General features: G+C 41.3%; 1 protein-coding gene across 1 annotated transcript; it reads left to right on the forward strand.

The window, feature by feature from the left end:
• The first annotated feature begins 414 nt into the window (after positions 1 to 414).
• bckdk (branched chain ketoacid dehydrogenase kinase) lies at positions 415 to 14,759 on the forward strand. The gene is made up of 11 exons (XM_003453723.5): positions 415 to 932; positions 4,199 to 4,267; positions 4,366 to 4,476; positions 6,709 to 6,756; positions 8,105 to 8,224; positions 8,799 to 8,897; positions 9,265 to 9,338; positions 9,936 to 10,064; positions 10,922 to 11,011; positions 11,249 to 11,404; positions 11,639 to 14,759. The coding sequence occupies exons 1-11, from the start codon at positions 525 to 527 to the stop codon at positions 11,781 to 11,783; spliced, it is 1,449 nt and encodes a 482-aa protein (XP_003453771.2). The 5' UTR covers positions 415 to 524; the 3' UTR covers positions 11,784 to 14,759.
• The last annotated feature ends 3,363 nt before the right edge of the window (positions 14,760 to 18,122 follow it).

Raw genomic sequence — 18,122 nt, forward strand, 5'->3', positions numbered from 1 at the left:
CATGAGGATTGGGTTCAAAGTGTGTTGGGTGGCAGTAAAAGGCAAGAGGCCGGGCAGTTCAATCCGTGGTTCTTGAGGCGGATTATTGGGACATTCTCTATCATTGTTTACATTTATTTAACAGGAAGTGAAACTTGTGGGACTTGCATTTTCCACTTCTTAACAGGGACACTGCAAACACTATGGTCCTGAACTCGCTTCTACCGGCATAAACGATTCATAAGTAACATAAATTTGGACCAAAAATTGTCATGGCAGTGTAGCTGATTTAGATCAGACATAACCGAACAAGGGAGTAGCAAGAAAAGAGTGGGTGGAGAGATTGACTGCTGCAATTTGACAACCGGCTGTTCCTGCTTTGCCTCCAGTACAGAACAGTACAGAACAGTACAGTGCGGGTGGGGGGGGGGGTGCTTTGGAGACGATGGGCTCCGGGGTGTTGTTGATGCTGCTTCGCTCCGCCTCTGGTGGACTGATTGGCTGAGCTGTCATGTCGTTCCCCCAGCTCTCTTCCCCACTGGCCAATGCGCACAAAGCCCTCTCTGCACCCTCAACGCAACTGTATTCAGAGATACGTGCCTTTGTGCTCTAGTACGACGCGACCCCAATGGCCTCGTAGCGACTGTGATATTCCGTGTTTGTATGAGAGCAGGGCAGCCCTGTTCGCACACACAGCTCGTCTCCAGATGCGTCTGGTCCTGGCGGGTATAGCGGCTGAGATGCTGAGCGGCGCAGCCAGCAGGGCTAGGCCGAGGCTCGGCACCTTCTTGCTGGCCCCCGCCACCAAAACAGTACCGCCGCTGGCAGGCACGGGGAGCCAGAGATTTCGGTCAACGTCCTCGATGCAGGGATATTCAGAGATGGCACGAGAGCGGTCGAAGACTGTCACGTCGTTTTATAACCAGTCTGCAATAGATTCTTCTGCAGAAAAGGTAATAAATGTGACGGGTTCCCGGTGTTCTCTCCTGAAAAGGTCTCAGAACTCTTGGGTAACTAAGCTAGCTGTAGCTAGCTGTGGCTGGGTTGTGCTACGTTCACGGGCAGGTGGAAAAGCAGGGAAATGCTGCTACTTAGAAGAGCAGTGCTTTAGCCTTCAGAACTGATGTTTTGTCAGTTAGGAGCTTAAAAATGACTTCCTTCTAAAAGAGGATTAAAGCTGTCACCTACATTGCAGTTTCTGTAGTTGTAATAATAAAATAATTTGTAATTGTCCTTTAATATTTCGGAGATTCTTCTAGCAAAAGAAAAGAGCGTGCTTTGTTTAGTTATTTTTTTGTTGTTGTTTTAAGTCATATATTGTATTGAATTATAATGGTCTACTTAATAATAGTAATTCAATAATAATGTAAAACGGCTGACATGCCCGGTACCGAAGACCTGAACGCAACGCCCGGATAAATTTATCTGCAGCCTGCTGAGCTTCTAGACAAATTATAACGTCTGTTCTTTGCTGTCGCTGATGTTTACCGGACCAGACGAGGTGCCAATGCAAAATTGTAATATTAGCTACACTAGATATAAGAAGATTGCCCAATAACAGGAGACTTGATGGTGTAAAGTTTCAGCGATGGAGCTGAGCTGACGTTGACCCAGTTAATGAGAAGCAAGTGTAACAATCTGTTCTGCCAATCTCTAAAATACTTTGCCTTCAAGTGCAATAAAAGAAAGAAAACACAACTCATGAATGAGTACTGATTCTTTGATTCATAATGGTCTCCATGTTAACTATTTTTATTATTGTTATTATTACCAATAAAATAGCATAGATGCTTTTCTTCCTCCTGGCTCATTTTTTTTTTTTGTCATATTCTTCAGTGTTTTTCACTTCACTGGAGTGAATATAAGAAGTACTCTCACAGCAAAAAGAGGAAGGAATTGAAATACTGAAACAAAACATCACCCAACTACAACACTATCACTTTACGGAAGACAAATGTTATTGTTTTGTACAGTGATATTGATGCGATGGCTGAATGTTTGCATCAGTATACATAATGTAACACAACCAATCCAGCAGATTGTTGTTTCCAGTGGGTCCTACCCCCCCCCAGTAGGACCCACTGGACCTACTGTAAAGATTAGGACTCCACTGACATTCCTTAGCATTTAGATCCTGGAGCAATGGGTAGTGTTTTTCCACTTGTACATTCTCCACTTGTGCATGCCGATTTTGCACTGGAGTGTCAGTGTCCTGTGGGGTAAACACAGCTAGAGCTTATAAAACGGATGCCTGTTTGACTTAGGTGTGCCTGTAAGGCTCCATTTATCCTGGATCTTGAGATCTGTTCCCAGATCTGTAGACCATCACCAGGCATCCGGCTGTGCATTCTGAGTGTATTTACACAATGCTTTTTACTCGTGCACCTGCAAATTGCATCTTGGGGTGTGAATGAATGTTATTGACTGGACCTGCAATTTAAAGATGCATTATTTTAACTGTTACCACAGTTTTTGTGTTTTTTATCATGCTGTACTATGTTTGATTTAATGAGGCTACTGCAGTGATTTAACAGGGAATCCAAACCATTAACCATTTCTTTAGTGTTCTTGTCTTTCTAGCTAGCGCAGATTGTGTTACTGGCATCTCGCTGTGGCACGCTCAGATCCATTTTGGAGCTGATGCCACAACTTGCTCCAGCTGGTGAGCAGAGGTGGAGTGCTATAAAGTACTGGAGCACCCATAACATTGCATGCATGCATGTGCACTGTTGTAGTGCACATGCCTGTGGTCGGTGGAATTGTGGCTCCGTTGTAAGGTTTTATGTCATCTCAGCGATGACTGAGCACAGTATTAAATGTTAGACTTGCTTTACCACAGTGACTTACCTCCATCTTAGCCTCTATAACTATCACCGTCAGACACTGACTTTATCTGAGAGATATATATATCTTCCCTGTCTTTCTATCGATAATTTTTCTTTAAATCTTATTTGATTATATTCTAATCGATGTAGAGATGGGAAATAATTCAAACGTACTTTTACAAGAAAGTCTAACAACGATGTCTAGGTGATGTTGAAGCTGTAATGAGCTGAACATGGTTCTCTGTTGGCAGTGCGTTAGCAGACAGGATAGCTAATTGTGGGCTGTGTGTAGAGAAGAGCAAAGTTCTAACGTTTAACTGCATTTAAAACAATGAAGGGTGTCTGCTGCAGCCACTGTCTGTGATTTTCTTACTGTATGTTTTTTTTCTTTTCTCGTTTCTAATGAACTCTGGACTGACGTCAGAATTGTTGCAATATTTGGCCTTTCAGCTTTTCTTTCTAATGCATATTGTTAAATTAAAGCAATTATCAGAACTGTGATTTAACAGTTTTCAGGCTTTGTTGGAGCGAATTGACTCCACAAAATCTACAGACCTAGTCAGTGATAACGGGTATCACGAAGCTGGTTATCAACTTTCTCTGCAGGCCGGTTTTTCTGCTTCAGGCTCTCTGTGTGCAGATATGAAGGAGGTGTTTCATGTGTTCTTTCTATTATCTACAGCACCAAAATGGACCAAATGAGAACATAATAATACAATAAGCAAATGCATCATTGTTGCTGCAAGCACATCAAAATAGCAGTGCTGTTTTGTACATCCATAGCCTGCCTTCGACATCAGTGCATGCTTTTGAAGGCCTGGCCTCATGAGAGGAATGAAAACACACAGTCATGCAGCGAGCATATAACAAGCTGAGTTTCAGATGTTTCGCTCCAAGCACTTGTGCAGTTTTTTCAAAGTGCCCAGAGCTTTTAGTCTCAGGAACCTTTCTTTCACGACCAGGCAAATAAGTTCACAGACAAAAAAAGTTGCTAATGTTTTTACATGTGTGACTTTTTAAAAATGTAGTGATTAGATAAAGACAGCTGTCTTTTCTGCTTTCACAGCTCCAGGTCTCTGTGTCTGTCTCTGTGTCTGTGTAGACTTAACCACCATCAAACAATCACAAAGTAATGCTTTAGTTTTCTGAGTTACTGCAGTTTGGAAGGCCAGATTATGGACTTTCTGAATATAAATTATATACCGCAGTGAAAATGTTTCGTTATGTTTTGCGAACACTCAGCTCTGCTTATCACCTGGACCACAGTGTACAGCTAAGACAAATATGGAGTGTCCTTCAGTGTCCCAGCTAAAAATCTGCATGAACTGTCTGAAGGACTTTATCTGTCACAGGCTAAACAGTGTGTGTAATTTTATGTGCTACTTTGTCCCTAGGCCTCTGTTCGACTGACCTTAGCAACCCTGTTGTATTCTGGGAAGTCTGCCGATGGACACCACATCTTGGTAAATATTTCAGCCGTGCTGGGATTTCTGTAAAGTGTAACAATAATGAGACTTCTGAGACTCTTCATTGTTATTTCTGTGTGTTTCTACGCTCACAGAGCAGTGCCAAGTACCTCCACAAGGAGCTGCCTGTACGAATCGCTCATCGCATCAAGGGTTTCCGTAGTTTGCCCTTCATTATTGGCTGCAACCCCACGATTCTGCAAGTGGTAAGTGCACAGCTCTCCAGACACACCCAGATACAGTTTACAGATTGCTGAGCTATACAGGAAGTGGACCCTGTAGCTGATTATATAAATAGAAAGTAACAATAAGGCCACTGCGCAGGAAAGTCTTGACTGAAAGCTCTCTTAAGATGCTCCCTGTCCACTCTGATGTGCCAAAGGGGAGGTATGGCTGTGCATTAAGAGGCAGAGCAGGTTAATGGTTCAATACCAAGCTGAGATACGACTGCAAGAACTGAAAGGAGGGGTTTTATTTATAAACATAATGGCGACATCAACAACCTGTAGACTCTTTATGGGATATCCATATCCCATAAAAATGGGTTATACCAGGAAAGTTGTACCATGCTGTTTTTTTTAATTAAAATAAAGAGCATCAGTGGCACTGCTGACGCAGGAGCTGCAGCTTGTGATTTGAAAGCACATGTTTGTATTTGGGTTAGTGGTAACACTGTCCTGGGTACTATTAATGCTGAACAATAAATGTAGGTTTTGTTTTCTGCCACCCACATGTTGTTTTTCAGGAAAAGCATTGCATATTTCTGCAACATATTGCACATTTGACATTTTAAGGTGGAAGTTCCCATATTTGGACAAAGTGATGGGGTTTTAAGTTATCATCTGATTTTTTTTTTTTCTTTCTTTTTTTTTTTTTTAGGAAGCTTGGTTTGCAATATGCATCATAAACATGCATAAACACATAAGTGGTGCTTAGTAACAGACAAATACACAAAACTGAAGCACAGGCTGCCTGGATGGTCCTTATCAGAAAGCTAGTCTTATTATTTGTCATTAAAAATCCTTCAGAAGGCACCAACACTGCAAACACAGTTCAGTTATTTGAGTTAGCAGAGGTGAGTGCAGGCAGTAAGGTGTCAGCACACCTGTCAGTCTAAGCTGCCATGCCCTTAACGGTTAGCCTCAACAGTATCCAAATGTAGGAAGCAGAAAAAAGTCCCACAAAACATTATTTTATTTTCTGGATGCTTTCCGGGGCTGTTTAGTTGGTCATTTTAACACAGGAGTCTATGGAGATTGATCCACTTTCAGAAAGAGCCTGATGTGGCCACTCGAGGAGTCTTTTGGCACTTAATTGTGGTTTGTTTTCCTGCAACTTAGTTTTCATGCTGTCGCAACTACTTGGGAGTGATTTGCTGGCACCAAATGTAAAATACTCTGAAACGATGCAGTTTCTCAGATTTGGTATTGTTTACCATTGTACTATTTTTAAATCATAAATAGGGTTTAAATGACATTGAAAACACTCCCTGTTTTATATAAATTTCCAACAGTCTTACAAACTTTTTGCAGACAAGGTTGTTTTTGCCTCCAGTGATTAACTGTAATGACATCAGTGCCCCACCCTGTCGAGTAAATAATTTTGATACTGTTATTTGTTTCACACATGACTCAGGCCTGTCATATCAATAACTTATACTTAATACTATGCTGTCATTCTCTACTTTCCTAACTTTTCATGGGAAATGTTTCTTCCAGCAGAAACTGTCCACATCAGCAGGATTCTGATCTTGGAGGCACAGGGCTGTTTAGTTTTTCAGATGCTATTTCAGACAGACCTTTAAAGCTCCTTTATACAGATATCTCAAAAACTTAACCAGAAAAATACGCATGTGTCTGGATATAAATGACTCTCTGAAACCAAAAGAATTGTTGTTGACATTGTTCCCGCTGAGCCTTTAATTCCCTGCAAGCACTTTATGAGTATTTCGCCGCCTCTGCATGTCTCGTTGCTGGTGAACTTTCACCTAGATTCCTTCCTTTTCTGGTATCACGGAACCGCTCTGTGTCGATTGCATAAAGCAAAAGCTCCTTTTCTGTGCCACTACTTGTGATGTTGGAGTGGCTGTACTTTCTCTGTTAGCTCTTTGATCAGAAATGAAACAATTGCTGGAACTGATTTTAACTCTCCAACTTATGCACATCAAGATGGTGAGATGGATTTTAATAAGCCAGTCTAGTCATTTATGCAGAAATCTGATTCAGAGAAGTTACTCAACTCTGCCAGTAGCAGAAAACTCATCCCACTGATGCTTGGTGAAATTTCCCACATGTAAGCCTCACATGGACTTGTCAGTAACACAGTGAGGCCCAGTCAGGGGGGACAGTGCTTGTGGTGTGATGTTTTCTGGCTGAGTGAACAATCACAGAGAAATCGGTCTAACCGTAGCCCGCATCTCTCCTCTCCTTTTCTCACAGCATGAACTGTATATCAGAGCCTACCACATGCTCAGTGACTTTCCAGAGGTGAGTGCCTGACCCACTCAAACACGAACAGTAAACACACACGCGCACAAACACGCGTCACAAGTTCAAGAGTTTCATCTCTCAGGGAGTGGGTTTGCTCATGAGCAAAAACAGGAAGTGTGAACCTTTTTGCTGTCGAGACGTGTGATGAATCTGCCCGCAGCAGCTTCAGGATTGGCTCATCTGATGGGGAGTAAACAAGCCGTGACTCTGTTATTAAAACTAATGAAACATTAACGTATGCGTTGTTCGAGTCAATGAAAATCTGTTTCTCGCCAATCATTCTGTTTGGCATTGAAAGGTCGTAGAGGGAAGGTTAGTGGATAACTCTTCTCTGCTATCGAGTTTAGGATTTGTAGCTTTTCTGGTTGTCAGTTCCAAACTAACTGGCTGACTGTGGCATGCAGTAGCAAAGTGATCATCATGTTCTGTTCTTTTTAAGTCTGGACAAAGCAGACGAGTACACCCAGTTCTCAGTGTGTTCGCACATGTGCGATTGGAGATTTCAAACTGGCTGAACATGTTGTCCTCTGTATTAATATAAACACTTAAATCTGATAAGCGACCCTAACATTGTAAGGTTAAGAAAAAACAACAACACCTCTTTCAGTGCCTGTAAAGGTGTGTGCCTTCTTTATAAAATAGAGCGCTGAAACACTGCACTGTGCTTAGACTTTCAGACTCCTCTTGTTCTCTTGTATAAACACACTTCTAAAGAGATGAGGCAGACGCAAGGTTAGCTAAAAATAAAAGATCCCTAGATTTAAGAGGAAACTACAGAGACAAAGGATCAGATAATGTGACTCTGGGTTGGAGTCACCTATACTACAATAGCTCTCAGGGGAAATCATAATGTCTAAAAACATCTCTGTGCTACAGAGTCAGGTCACGCTCACCCGGCTTTTATCTGTACGCCTGAACCTGCTTTGCTTTTACATTTGAATTCTCTCATTGTTGGCTTTAAAATGACAGTAGTCTACACAGAATTGCTCGACTGATTCTCAGTCACTGGTCCTGTGCATTCTTTATTTATTTCTCAATACACCATTTATGGATTTAAACAATCGTTAATGTGAAGCCTTAGTTGTGAAAGAAACGGACAATTTCATAAATGGAAGCAGCGTTTCTGTGAAAGAAAAAAAATCTCTGTGCAGTAGAAGTGTTGAGTATGAGGCCGTTGCTGCGCTGAAGCTGACTTATCAGAGCAGCAGGTAAACATGAAGCGTTGAGTCTTCATTCAAGCCAGAATAAATATAAAATCCAAAATAATTAAAAGGTTCTTTTTAGAGCAGGCTGTTTCTTTAAACGTCGGGTTTCTCGGGTTTAGTGTGAAGCATCTCTTTTGCAGATCAAGGATCAGGATGTGGAGGCTCGTTTCTGCAAACTAGTGCGGCAGCTGCTGGACGACCACAAAGATGTGGTCACTATGCTGGCACAGGGCTTCAGGGAGTGTCGCAGACACATCCAGGTACAGAGATGCTAAGACTGACCCGATTCACGATTTGCTGGAAATGACTCCTTACTAAAACAACTTACTCTCTGTCTGCATAGGTTAGGTTATTAATGTCAGTTTGTTTGTTATTCAGTGTAATTAAACGCTATTTTATTATTTGGAAAGACTATTTAAGGCTTTCTCAGCTAACAATGATGCATTTTCTGAAAAAAGCTGCTCATCTGCCTTTACCTCTTTACCCCTTAAAGCTTTTAGGGAGTCACCCTTGATGCTCTTTATGTCATATTTCAGGCCTGCTTACAGAACAAAATTTCTGGGTCTGCATTAGAAGTTAGTGAGGGCGGTCTTTGCATTGGCAGCTACACAGGAAAAACCTGGAAACTTTTCTAATGGTCATTAAATCACGTCTTTATGTCAGAACCTTTATGGGAGGTAGAGCTAAACTAAAAGATACTCCTCATGTTTGCTTTGTAACAATCTTGGCAGTTTAGACTGCCTCACGTTTGCTGTGATTCACCAAAAGCTGTTCGAGCCGATAAGTTAGTTTCAAGCGTTAAGTTTCAATTGCTTTTTTTATTTGCTGTGACAGGATGAGATGGTCATCCGCAACTTCCTGGATACAACGCTGTGCTCTCGTTTGGGAATCCGAATGCTGGCCACGCACCATCTTGCCCTTCATGAAGATAATGTACGTGCAACTGTTATTCAAAGGATTTGAAAACCTCTGAACGGTGTCGGTTACCCAGAGCAAATCATGCGGTAACTGTTAAGGGGAAAGGTGATAGTTGTCCAGCTTTTCTGCAAACTTGGGATTAATGTTAGGTTGGGACAACAGGATCCTGTCAAATAGAAGTTGCTGGTTTCATGGTGTTTATCTTCAGCTACAAGGAAGCATAAAATATGTCATGTTTGTTTTGGCAGCTGGCTATTTAAGTAAACGCTATTGTGTAATTAAACCAATAGTATTGATTAATCAGAGGGGATTTAGTTATTTTGTGAAATACTTTTTAGACTTGATTAAAAAGAATGTTTTGGGGTTTTTTTGTTCATTTCAGCCTGATTTTGTTGGGATCATATGCAGACGCCTCTCACCCAAAAAGATCATCGAGAAGTGGGTGGATTTTGCCAGGTGAGTGTTTGGTACGGCTTAGTTTATCTCACCTTTCGGTGACTTTGTGCCTGTGCTGACCGAGGCAAATCAGAGTTCATCAGATAACCTTTCAGAAACGGCGTGTGGAGCTGTGAATGGGCTCTCATTCTTGTTTGTCTTTGCTAATCTAATCAAATGACCTTTTATAGACTTCTTTTAACCAAGTTCAATGGTAGTTTGCAAAGAAATAATCAGAGATGCAGCATGTTCTCTGTTGTTACTGTTTAACATTTGTATGAATGAAATTGGACTTCCACTTAATGAACTGTATGAACTGTAATTGTCATCCAGCAGCATTATTAGGTCCACTGCTTTGGTTTCTAATCCCATGCAGACAAAACTAACACCTTTCCCATAACTGTGAGGTTTACTTAGTGCTTTGTGCATGGTAACACCCTACACTACGTGTGGCTGCTCCTCCTTTTTTTTAAGCGGGTAAAAAAGCCATTATTAATTTTTTTAAAAAGTGTCATGAAACAGTTTCATTTCACTTATAAGTGTGGAGGCAGGGAATTTGTATATATTTTTGACCTTGTAGTCTTCAACATTGTGAGAAATGTTCCTGGTGTTCGATAGACGTCTCTGCGAGCACCAGTACGGTAACTCGCCCAGGGTGAGGATCAACGGACACGTAGCAGCTCGCTTCCCGTTCATCCCTCTGCCTCTGGATTACATCCTGCCAGAGCTCCTCAAGAACGCCATGAGGTAAACTAACCACTGACTCACCCACAGAGATGTCCACTGACCTCATATCAGCTTCTGTTGAATAAAGTTATATTGAATGTTTTTGGCTGACAGTGAAAAATTGTCTGAATTAGTAAAATAATGGATTTTTGTATTTGTAAAATGTTGCGTCTCCATTATGAGCAATAATGTGATGGCAAAAAAGGATCATTGAGGGAGAGCAGTGAAGATTTCAGTCGGTGCTGTTTGTCTGGTGTGAGTGAGCCCTGCACGGGCTGGAGCTGGCTTAATGTTGGCACCAGTGTAGCTGTTGCTACTGGTTTCCAGGGCAACAGCACGAGAGAAGGGGTGCAATTTGGAAAATGACTGGCTCTTTTGATGTAGCTTTTAACGAGTGTAGAGAATGTTGTTGATTTCAGCTTGGACGTAGAAGCAAAGTCCAAGTCGGTGTGCACACAGGTCCTTTTTTAATTTTTTAGAACCGGGGCTGTTGGACCAGCATTTAGAAAGATTATTGTGTGTCATGTACCTGGAAAATTGAGGGTTTCATGTGTCACAGCAGTGGCCCTGGCACGATTTAATTTAGTATTATGCACAAGAAGAACAGGTTTGCAACAGAATCTTCACTGTTCAGTCAAAAGCCTGAAAAATTATGTATTTTAGGCTACGCATCTGCTTTTTAGCACACAAGTTAAATTTAAAAGTGGATTGCATCAGTTAATCAATTAAATGAGCTGAATATAAAACTTGCTCTTGCCTCCTCTGATTGACAGACTGTAGAAAAATAAAAGTTCTCTTAAAAAGATATTTTTTTGCATACTGGATTGTTATTAAATGGGAGTACAATTGTCACATCGATCTTCAATTTGTATCTTCAGGGCCACCATGGAGAGCCATCTGGACACCCCATACAATCTCCCCGATGTGGTTGTCACCATCGCTAATAACGACATAGATTTTGTCATCAGGTGAGTGCCAGAATTGTAATCCAGGTGTGTCCTGAGCCTCTGAGCAGGTTTACCTGTCCAAGCATGATGACCAAATACCCAAACCAGCCCAGTTGGTTTCTTTTAATGTGTAGGACCAATAATTTGTACTTCCTTTGCAAATCTGTGCTCTCCTCACCGCTGCCGTTTTAGGAAGGGAGACTTCCTAAAACGGAAGGTATCGTTACAAGTTTTTGTTGCTATTTCTTTCTAATTCAGGATCTCAGATCGCGGCGGCGGCATCCCTCACAATATCATAGACAAGGTGATGGACTACCACTTCAGCACAGCTGAGGAGAGTGCACAGGATCCTCGCATGAGCAACCTCTTCAACAACATCACCAACAGTGGGAATCAGTCTAACCCTATGCATGGGTAAGCTCATTACAGATGCACTTCTGTTTGTGTCAGAGATAAGAGAGGAGTATTGATTTTATCCAATCTCGTTGCTTCCAGTAGGCTTCTTTATGAGCCAGTAAAAGCTCTGATGGCTGCCTGCAGTTTAATGTTTCACCTACAGTAAATCACTTTCAGCCCGGTGTGATTCTGTCGCTTCACTTAGTCACCTTAAACCTGTTGTGTGTGTGTGTGTGTGTCTGTGTTGTACAGGTTTGGCTTCGGCCTACCCACGTCTAGGGCCTACGCGGAGTACCTCGGTGGCTCTCTGTCCATTCAGTCTATGCAGGGCATTGGCACTGATGTTTATCTGCGTCTGCGCCATATTGATGGCAAAGGAGAGAGCTTCAGGGTGTAGCGTTCCCCACGTCAGTAATCGATGTAGACACCAGCCAGGGAATCAGGCCATGCAGGAGTGCAGAGGGTTTCCCACGACGAAGGCTGGTGAGGACGAGGTCTCGCAAGATAAAGAAAAAGTGAAAGAAAAGTGTTTTTCAGAAAGGTCCTAAATTCACTTACCCACTACTTGTTCTTTAGTTTGTCTTTTTGCCTTAGACTGATTATAAGCTATGTTACCTCTCAAGGTGATGATTTCTGTTGTTTTCCTTTTTTGTTTTTTTGTTTGTTTTTTTTTTTTGTACCCTGTGGCATGTTGTCTTGAAGTTTGAGGGGCGGGGCGGGTAATGAACTTTGAATGTGTAGGTTATCGGGACAAACTGTGCATGATAATTGATATTATTGATGACGATGATTATGAAAGAGAGAGGAAAGCAAGAAAGAAGAGCTTCAGTTTTAAAGAAGTTCATGATGAAGTTACCTATCTCATAGCCTCAAAGTAGAAATTTCGATGATTAATGTTTCAAGTGGAACTATTGAGACACTCCAACAGCCCTGTCAAAATCTCCTCAAAGTTATCAATGCAGCTCATGTGTTAAATTACCAAATCCTCCCAGCGTGTCATTGACTGCAAGGGGAAAAGTTGGTGGAAGCAGTATACATGCTTCACTTAAGCATCCTCATCTTAAAGCTCATGTGCTCTCCTCAAACACTGCTTTCTTCTTCTGCTGTACAGCTGTGGCTCTTAAAAACAGAAGAAACTGCCAAAAACACCAAATGCTCATTAACACATTTCTGTCTTCTGTTCTGATGAGCATCTTTGTCGAGCAGCGTCTTTGCGGAGCGTTTGAACGGGGAAGTCGACCGAGATGTTCAGCTGCCTTACGCGTGACACTAGTCCTTTAACTGCATGCGGAGTTCTTGTTTTTTTCTTTGTGGTAGTTGCCTTTATTAGGTCACACAGACGCGCACCAACGTTTCACTAGTTTTTGCATAATGAATAGGTTTCCCGTTGTAATGCTCAGCGCAGATCATAGCAGGTTTTAACATTGTAACAACTTTCAAAGTAACAATATACCAGAGAAGTATTGTCTGATATACGCTTCTTTTTTTTCTGTGTTATTTGACTATTTGCTCACAGTTTTTCTTTAAGAAGGTGTATATTGTCTTTTTAAAACAGGGCTTTGCAGAAGGTCACATTTAATTTCACAGCATCAGTAGACAAAGGAGTTTCTCCACCATTAGCCAAGTTTGCTGGTCTTCTGTTAGGTATAGATCACTGCTTGATTATGTCATTATTGTGAATGGCCAAACTTGTAAGTAGGATGCCCTCAAAGCATCCTACTGAATCCTGTCCTGTCTCCTTCTATTCAGGAATTCCATCTGTCTGTAGAGTTCAGTGAAGTATATACACACTTTATGTGTGTGTATAGTCAGTGTGATTGTCAGTTTGGTGGGTAAAAAAGTAGAACCAGTACCTCACAGGTGGGTTCAAAGCTTCCGGCTTCCTCCCACAGTCTAAAGGCGTAAATGTTAGGGTGATTGGTGACACAAAATTGTCTGTCTCTCTGTGTTTGCCCTGCGATAGGCTGGGGCTCCAGAAAATGAATGCATAGATAGACCGATGAAAAACAGAATGTGTCTGAGAAAATAATGAGATAATCAAGTTGTGATCTCAATATTTGTACATGAAAATCACAGCAGCATCTGTACGGACACTGTTGGGAGTAGAGAAAAAAAATCGAGCAGAGTCAGAAGGTGTTGAAAAAGTTGCGATATATGAGTCAACACAAACACTCCTTGCAGTTTGTTGAACATTCCCCAGTGGGTCCCAGCTCCAACAGATCAATCAGAATGCTACACCTCTTCTGTTTGATCTTTGGGCTTGTTATTGCATTAGCTTTTTTTTTTTTTTTCCATTTGAAAGGGCATTAGAAATCTTAGGATGTTATCGGCAAGATGGAACATCTATAAAATTTGTAAATCCGTCAGGTTTTTTTTTTTGTTGTTGTTTTTTTTTTTTTTTTCAGATTTGAGTGACTCGGTCTTTATCATTAGCCTGGAGCTGTGCGACATATTATTCTACAGCTGAATGCATATTACTTTTATAAACTATGAACTGGTTAGAAGCAAAATGACAAGGATCTTTAAAAAGTTGAGTAACGGTTTCACCGAATATCACAGAAAGCTTCATTTCTTCTTTTCCTGAGTTTACATACGAATGAGTTGAAATGCCATTTTGAACCTGTGAGACATTGTGAACATATTCTTTTGCTTTCAGAATCTATTTAATTTGGTAAAGGCTCGTATTTATTTTGACATTTTGTGAAGCAAAAACAGCCCCCTATGATTAACCGTTTAAAGGTCAGAGAGGGTATACTGTCTGTACCTGTGTTCTTCATGAAGCTTTCTATATGAATTCATGTTTTATTATAGATTTGACGGTCTTGAAGTTCTTGTATATACTTTAGCGTATACATGTTAAGGCGAGGGGGCGTAAACAATCATAGCTTCAAAAAATGCAGGTGAACACTTGAGGTTTGTGTCTCTTTTTGGAAATATTACCGTAAAGAGCATTTTGAGGATTCCTCCTTTAAAAAAAAAAAAGTGCTGAGAGTGATTTTGCACATTTTGAATTTCACTGCCAGGCTGTAGCTTTTCATAAACATAAAATGTGCACTGTATGCCCCCTTTAGGCCACAAAAGAGAAGAGCAGACTGAAAAATACTGTTCATGGAGAGAATATCAAGTGATTTTTTTTTTTTTCAAGGAAGAAGAGGACATGGTACATACAAGTTAATTTAATTGTCTAGAATTCAGATTAATTTTGCATTTTAAAATGAGGATCTGCAAACAGTTCATTTAGAAAATGATCTCCAGTACAAAACCAAAATATTCAAGTCATGTTACTGAGAAAGTGTGCTTTTTTTTCTCTGATTGAAATTAGTTTCTCCCACATTTTCTGTAGATATTAAATTTCACTTTGTTGGAACTTTGAGAGTGAGCTTGATTTTTACTCCTTTTTACAAATGGTCTTACCTTACCGTGTTAGGTAGGGTGAGAAGCTTGACGAGAAGCTTGGCATGGAGACGCCACTTCTTTGCATTTAAAGGTGCCGTTTTAAGGGGTCCTAGGTGATGTTTTTAGGACATGTCATATTCAGGCAATACTGGAGAGATTGTATCCTTTGGCTGGCTTGGGAACACATGGGTTCACCCTGGAAGAGCTGGAGGAGGTGACTGAGGAGAGGGTCTACTGCCCCCACAACCCGGGCCTGGACAAGTTGCACAGAATGAATAGATGGGTGTTTTGTTTTTCGTTTATTTTATTATAGCTGACACAACTAATGCAAGTATGTGACTGTTTAAAGGCACCACCAGTGCTCCTTTAATTGATCAATGCTAAATCACAAACTATAGGGGAGTCAGTATTCCCTGTGTATAAATGGTTAGAGAGTGGAGTCCTAAAGAATTTTTTTTTTTTTTTTTTGTTAGCTAGACCTTTGCAACATATAAGTCAAAGCAGAATACACAAAGTCTCAAAGGTAACATATTTATATGCACGGAATTATGTATACATGTATAGGGTTTATAGGCCTATATTTAGCCCTAGAATGATAACCAAGTAAAGCATGTCACACAACATTCTTGTGTACTAGCCGAATATGTGAATTGTTAACATACCTTTGTGTGCTTAGTCTGAAACCACTCAGACAGAGTCACTGTGGGTTTTGGTTTCTTTCTGCCACATTGCTGGTACCGCATTGGGGTACAGAGTACAGTACAAAGACCAGAGAAGAATTCAAACTCTTAAGAGTGAAAAGAATAGTAAAGAATTTAAAACATCAATAATAAGAGTGCAAATTAGACATGGGGATTGTTTTTTTTTTTTTTTATAGCTAAGTATTGACCTCACAGGAGCTAAAATGACCCCAACCTGACAAATGAAAACTGAACTGGCACATATGGGTTTAAAATTTGTGCTATAAACAGGTTATGTATAAACGTGGTAAGTAAAATCTTAAAATCAAGTCTAAACTGCAAACTCAAAATGGTTATTTGAGATGCTCTTCAGTATACCTTAGTCAAACCAATCACTGCAACCCAGGTATACGGAAGAGGAATGGAAAAGTGCAAAAAAGAACTTGGTGTCTGAAGGTGTGTGTGTGTGTGTGTGAATGAGAGAGAGAGAGAGAGATTCTGCAGATAAGTGCTTGGTAGTGACGTGTATGAAGTGTGTGGCGTCATTCCAGTCACTATGTGTTGAGGAGTCTGACGTCTTGGGGGAAGAAACTGTTCCGCAGTCTGGCAGTGAGGGCCCGGATGCTCCGGTACCTCTTTACAGAAGGGAGCGGGATGAAGAGTGTGTTTGAGGGGTGTCAGGGGTCCTCCACAAAGCTGGTGGCTTTGCAGATGGAGCGGGTGCTATGAGTGTCCGTGATGGAGGGAAGAGAGGCTCCAATGATTTTCTCAGCTGCTCTCACTATCCGTTGTAGGGTATTGCAATTGGAAATGGTGCAGTTACCATACCAGACAGTGATGCAGCTGCTTAGGACGCTCTCGATAGTCCCTCTGTAGAACGTGGTGAGCATGGATGGAGGGAGATGGGCTTTTCTCATCTTCCGCAGGAAGTAGAGACGCTGTTGGGCCTTCTTAGTTATGGAGCTGGTGTTGAAGAGGAGAGGTTCTCCGCCAGGTGGACACCAAGGAATTTGGTGCTCTTGACGACCTCCACCGAGGATCCACCGATGTTAAGTGGACAGTGATCTCTCTGTGCTCTCCTAAAGTCAACAATCATCAACTTTTGTTTTGTCCACGTTTAGAGACATGTTGTTGACTCTACACCCCAGTCCGTTAGCTGTTGCACCTCCTCTGTATGCTGACTTGTCGTTCTTGCTGAGACCCACCACAGTCGTGTCATCGGCGAACATGATGTGGTTTGAACTGTGCATTGCTGCACAGTCGTGAACAGCAGTGGGCAGTGAGGGGCTCAGTGTGGTGATGTTGGAGATGCTCCAGTCTGTCTGAGGCCTCTCCGTCAGAAAGTCCAGGATCCAGTTGCAGAGGGAGGTGTTCAGGCCCAACAGGCTCAGTTTTCCAATCAAGTGCTGAGGAATGATTGTGTTGAATGCTGAACTGAAGCCTTCATACATATGTGTTCATATTGTCCAGGTGGGTGAGGGCGAGATGTAGGGTGGTGGCGATGGCATCTGTCAGGTGGTGATGGAAACCTGAGGCTACTGTTTACAACGGCTTGCAAAACTTGGCAGCAGAAGATTGGCAAAACGTTTCGTTCAAGGTGCTTGAAACAGCATAGTGAGTGTATGTTTATATGTTGTCTGTGGAGCAGTAAAAGAAAACACCTGATGACACTGTGATTTTTCCTAGTGGAAAAAGAGATGTAAACAGAAAATAAAAAGTGACCTAAAAATTGAACTCTGTGGTACACCACAGGTAATATGTACTGCAAACTTTGAATGATTGCCTTACCTGAAGGTCCTTTCTGAAAGGATGTTCTAAAACTAAGCATATATAGAGTCCTTGATGACAACCCATGTTTCAAGGTCTTTGTATGAGAATGGATCTCTTTTTACTGAATCTCAGTTTCTCTCTTTGCTCTAAATGTTGGATCGAATTCTAAAATGACACAAAAATGTTTTAAGTTTCTCTTTTTGATGTCTGTTTTTAAATGAAAGCCAGCGTCCTTCAGTAGTCTTTGCGCAGTCGGCTTAATGGTTCTCTGAATCCTGGACAGAGTTCTGTTTCTCTTACAAGACTTGAGTCTGTCAAAGGCTAAGTGCTTCAAAATATGCACGATGTCCTCCACTGCTGAGCAGAGGCATGTTCGCTGCTTCATAGCGAGCGTTGCACTAATCTTAGATATGGCCCAAACTTCACTTGGTGACACTCATCTAAACAAAATTTCAAGCAGAATTTACATTTCAGGAGTACAAGAACTCCTGTTTGCTCACCATATTCATCATCACTGTTTAGCATTTTTATCAAACAGTTAAGAGTGATGATTTATCTCAGTGCCACACACAGAAACCTCTCTGGCCTTAAATACGGCTGATCGTTCTAGCCATGCAAGCCATGCAAAATGCTAAAAAAAAGTGCACTATCATATTGATATTGCATGTTGGAGATCTTTTACTTTTTGCTGTCTCGTGCTGTTCAGGATGTCTCTTTGGCTTGCTAATCAGTCACATTCAATCACACTTATTTCGTAATAAGTGCAGGAAACACTTCCACAGCGTTGAAGACGTTCTCACGGTGTTCTCAAGAAATGTTCAAAGAACATCTGAAGGACGTTTATCACTAAAATAAAGTTCCTTACAAAGGTTTGTCTAAGACATTATGTT

The sequence above is a fragment of the Oreochromis niloticus genome, linkage group LG10 (assembly GCF_001858045.2).
Source record: "Oreochromis niloticus isolate F11D_XX linkage group LG10, O_niloticus_UMD_NMBU, whole genome shotgun sequence".
In the NCBI taxonomy this organism is placed as follows: domain Eukaryota; kingdom Metazoa; phylum Chordata; class Actinopteri; order Cichliformes; family Cichlidae; genus Oreochromis; species Oreochromis niloticus.